Here is a 4,352-nt window from a genome sequence, read left to right as displayed (position 1 = left end):
TACCACAGCAGAAACATTTATTTTGTTGTTGATGAATGTGAAGAGGCAGGTTTTGATAAGTGAATACAAAATACAAAAAATATATTACATGCTAGTGCTACATCTTTGTCTAATTTTTTATATGCACAAAAATTGGGCCAGTCTTGGCCATTAAACTCCTGGGCTGAAAAATTTCCCCACTCCGTCCCTGTATGTATATATTAGAAATGGTCAAATATCCTAAACTTGTTCAACCTTCTTTAGAAAAAGGTAATCCTGTGAGATTTGTTTACAAAACTGCACAGATTAATGCACAAAACAGGGGCATATTTGCTCGCTCTGGTGCTGCCTACAGTGAGGAGAGACCCATCTAATATGGCGGCAACACACGATGCAATTCAGCGCGCCATTAGGTATCTAGTTCTATGATAACTATGCCCATACCCATTGGAGTTATAGAAATAAAAAGTCATTATACAAACCCTGGCAAAAAGTATGGAATCACCAGTCTCTGATCAGCACTCATTCAGTCATTTCATTCTGTAAAACAAACTGAGATCAAAAACATGATACAATAATGAGGTCAGTCCAAAGGTCAACTTGTTGGCTTTCGGGAACACAAAGAAATGAAGAGAAAACATTGTGGAAGTCAGTGACTGTTACTTTTATTGACCAAGCACAGGAAAAAAAAATGGAATCACTCAATTCTGAAGAAAAAAGTATGGAATCATGAAAAACAGATAAACAAAAGACCATTCAAAATACATCACTAGTATTTAGTTGCACCACCTTTGGCTTTTATAACAGCTGCAGTCTCTGAGGCATGGACTTGCATCGAAGCCTACTTTCTCATCATTTGGAAACCTGATTATTGGGTGATTTTTGCATTGGAACTAGGATTTCACTCTTTAACTTTTCAGAAAACTAAAACTAAATAATTATAAATCTAAGTCCTGTATTTGGAAAAAATACACGACAGGTTGAGATCTGGACTATTTGCAGGCCATGACATCGACTGAATGTGTCTTTCTCCAAGGAATGCTTTCACTGTTTTTGCCCTATGGCACAATGCATTGTCATCTTGGAAAATTAGTTCATCACCTCCAAACATCTGTTCAATTGAAGGGATGAGAAAACTGTCCAAAATGTCAATGTAAACTTGTGCACGGATAGAAGAATGAACCACAGTCATCTCCCCAGTGCCTTTGCCTGTCTCAGCAGCTCAATGGATCCAAGAGAACCAGAGAGTTTGAGGAATCTTTGGATCAAACATTCAGACTTTCAGACAAAACAGCAGCAGCCCTGAGAGTCTGGGGGGCTCCCGTTTATTTTTACAGTGACGAACACCCGCGGTGGAAAACTTTAATCAAAGTCTTTTTTTTTTTTGGACAACAGGAGGCAGGATCCGTTTGTCCGAAGCAAGAAAAGGTTGTCTCAGACAACCTAAACAATGGTTGTGTCAACCCGTTTTACGTTGATTTAAAAAATAAAAATAAATAAATAAAATAAACACTTAATTCTGAAGATGTGGCGGCTTTTATTTTGCCATGGGGGTGCGCCACAATCAATTACAAGTAGGGGAAACCCTGTTTCCTGTGTGAATATTTTTCAGATATCTTACATTGTGTGAGTCTTCATGTGGTTCATCCAACCTTGTTTAGAATAGAAACGTTTCAAACGTTTTTCACAAGAAAATGGTTTCTCACCTGTAAAAAAGTTTTCTTACGTGTGTGTTTTCATGTGCTCCATCATATATCTTTTAGTGATAAAACGTTTTGGACATTTCTCACAAGAAAATGGTTTCTCACCCGTAAAAGTTTTCTCATGTGTGTGTTTTCATGTGCTCCATCATTCTACTTTTACGGGTAAAACGTTTTGGACATTTATCACAAGCAAACGGTTTCTCACCCGTGTGTGTTTTCATGTGTCTCTTCATACTTCTTTCAGTGGTAAAACATTTTGGACATTTGTCACAAGCATGCAGTTTCTCACCCGTGTGTGTTTTCATGTGCTCCATCATACTTCCTTTAGTGGTAAAACGTTTTGGACATTTGTCACAAGCAAACGGTTTCTCACCCGTGTGAATTGTCATGTGCTCCATCATACATTTTTTGGTGGTAAAACGTTTTGGACATTTGTCACAAGCAAACGGTTTCTCCCCCGTATGTGTTTTCATGTGCTCMATCATACTTCTTTTAGTGGTAAAACATTTTGGACATTTGTCACAAGCAAACGGTTTCTCACCTGTGTGAGTTTTCATGTGTGAGCTTAACGTCACCTTTGTAGTGAAACATCTCCCACAAGTTTTACATGAATATGGTTTTTCACCTGTGTGGACCAAAGTGTGGACCTTTAATGCATAACCATCTATGAAACATTTCCCACACGTCTGACAACAATAAGGTTTTTCACCAGTGTGGACAAAAGTGTGGACCTTCAATTTGTAACTATCTATGAAACATTTCCCACACGTCTGACAACAATATGGTTTGTCCCCTGTGTGGACTCTTATGTGCCGATCTAATTTTGCAAAATTCCTGAAACGTTTCCCACAAATTTTACAAGAACAATGTTTCTCTCCTGTGTGAACGGACTGATGGTTGTGTAACGTAGAAGAGCTCGAATAATTTTTCCCACAAATTTTACAAACATACCCCTCACCTGTGTGACTCTTTTTGTGGACATGTAAGTGACCACTACTGTAGTAACTTTTCCCACATGTGTTACAGGAAAATGGTCTCTCACCAGTGTGAATTCTCATGTGAATTGACAAATAACCGCTTAGTCTGTAACTTTTCCCACATAACTTACAAACATATGGTTTCACACCTGTGTGAACACTGTGATGTTTTGTTAGGTATCTTTTACTCTTAAAACTTTTCCCACATTTGTCACACTGAAAAGACTTCTGATCTGTGTCAGGGTTAGTCTCAGTCTCTGAGGAGATGTCCGTATCGCTGCTGGAACTTCTGTTCTCACAGAGGACCTGGTCTTTGTCTGGTTCTGGTTCCATCTGATCACTTTGCTCAACAAAAGTCGTCACCATGGAGGTTTTGGTTTCCTGCTTCAGTTCAAGCTGCTCTTCATCCTGACTAATGAAGAGATAATCCTCCTCTTCTTTAATGTGTGAAGCTTCATGGTCCTGTTTTTCAACTTTAACCTGTGGAGGTTCTGGTTCTTCTGTAACAACTGGAAGTTCTAGTTCTTCTTTAACCAGAGGTGGTTCTGGTTCTTCTTTAACCTGTGGAGGTTCATGGTCCTCAGGTGGTTCTTTAATCTGTGGAAGTTCTAATTCCTCCAGTTCAATTTTAATCTGTGGAAGTTCTGGTTCTTCAGATTCAAGTTTAATGTGGGGAAGTTCAGGTTCCTTTGGTTCTTCTTTAACCCGTGGAGGTTCTGGTTCTTCTTTAACATGTGGAGGTTCATGGTCCTCAGGTTCTTCTTTAATGTGTGGAAGTTCTAATTCCTCCAGTTCAATTTTAATCTGTGGAAGTTCTGGTTCTTCAGATTCAAGTTTAATGTGTGGAAGTTCAGGTTCCTCTGGTTCTTCTTTAACCCGTGGAGGTTGCTGCTCATGAACAGGAATGTTTCTGCAGACACGGTGTGGGTGGTCTGGAGGAAAAGAAGAAAAATGAAAATTTAAAGTTTTTTATTTCCAACTTGAACACCATTGTTCTTGTGTTAGAGAGGCGTCTTTACGACACACTGGTCTGCTTTACGACACCTCGTGGACACACCTATATAAACAGTGGTGGACAAAGTACTCAACTCTAGTACTTGAGTAAAAGTATTGATACTCAGGGTCAAATCTACTCAACTACAAGTAAAAGTTACTCCATCAAAAATCTAAAGTATTTAAAAGTACATGCATTTCAAATTACTCAAGTATTCAAAAGTACCTGCATTTAAAATTACTTAAGTATTCAAAAGTACAAATTACATTTTCTACTATCAACACATTGCTGTGTTGTTTTCAGAGTGAGTTAACAGAAGCTTGTAGCTGTCAGAAACCACCTGATTTATTGACACGTAGAACCACTGGTAAAAATGATGGAATCACTGGACGATTTTCATTCAGTTTAATTTTGTAGAAAAAAAGCAGATCACACAAAACCAAAGTCATTTCAAATGGCTACTTTCTGGCTTTAAGAAACACTAAAAGATATCAAGAAAAAGACACTTTTCTTATCCCATCAATTGAAAGGATGATTGGGGATGATGAAATCATTTTTCAAGATGATAATGCATCCTGCCATAGAGCAAATAACTGTGAAAACATTCCTTGAAAAAAGACACAGAAGGTCAATGTCATGGCCTGCAAATAGTCCAGATCTCAATCCAGCTGAAAATCTTTGGTGCAAGTTGAAGACAAT

The 4,352-nt window shown here is 38.2% G+C and overlaps 1 protein-coding gene across 1 annotated transcript; it reads right to left on the bottom strand.

The window, feature by feature from the left end:
- Nucleotides 1-1,708: 1,708 nt before the first annotated feature.
- Nucleotides 1,709-3,628, bottom strand: LOC106534657 (gastrula zinc finger protein XlCGF57.1-like; the record flags this gene model as incomplete). The annotated part of the gene is made up of 1 exon (XM_014031360.1): nt 1,709-3,628. A coding segment is annotated over one exon (1,827 nt), but the record flags the coding sequence as incomplete, so codon positions are not given.
- Nucleotides 3,629-4,352: the final 724 nt, after the last annotated feature.

Source organism: Austrofundulus limnaeus, unplaced genomic scaffold (genome assembly GCF_001266775.1).
Source record: "Austrofundulus limnaeus strain Quisiro unplaced genomic scaffold, Austrofundulus_limnaeus-1.0 Scaffold1236, whole genome shotgun sequence".
In the NCBI taxonomy this organism is placed as follows: domain Eukaryota; kingdom Metazoa; phylum Chordata; class Actinopteri; order Cyprinodontiformes; family Rivulidae; genus Austrofundulus; species Austrofundulus limnaeus.
The sequence above is the reverse complement of the archived record's forward strand: the minus strand, read 5'-3'. Positions and strand labels throughout refer to the sequence as shown.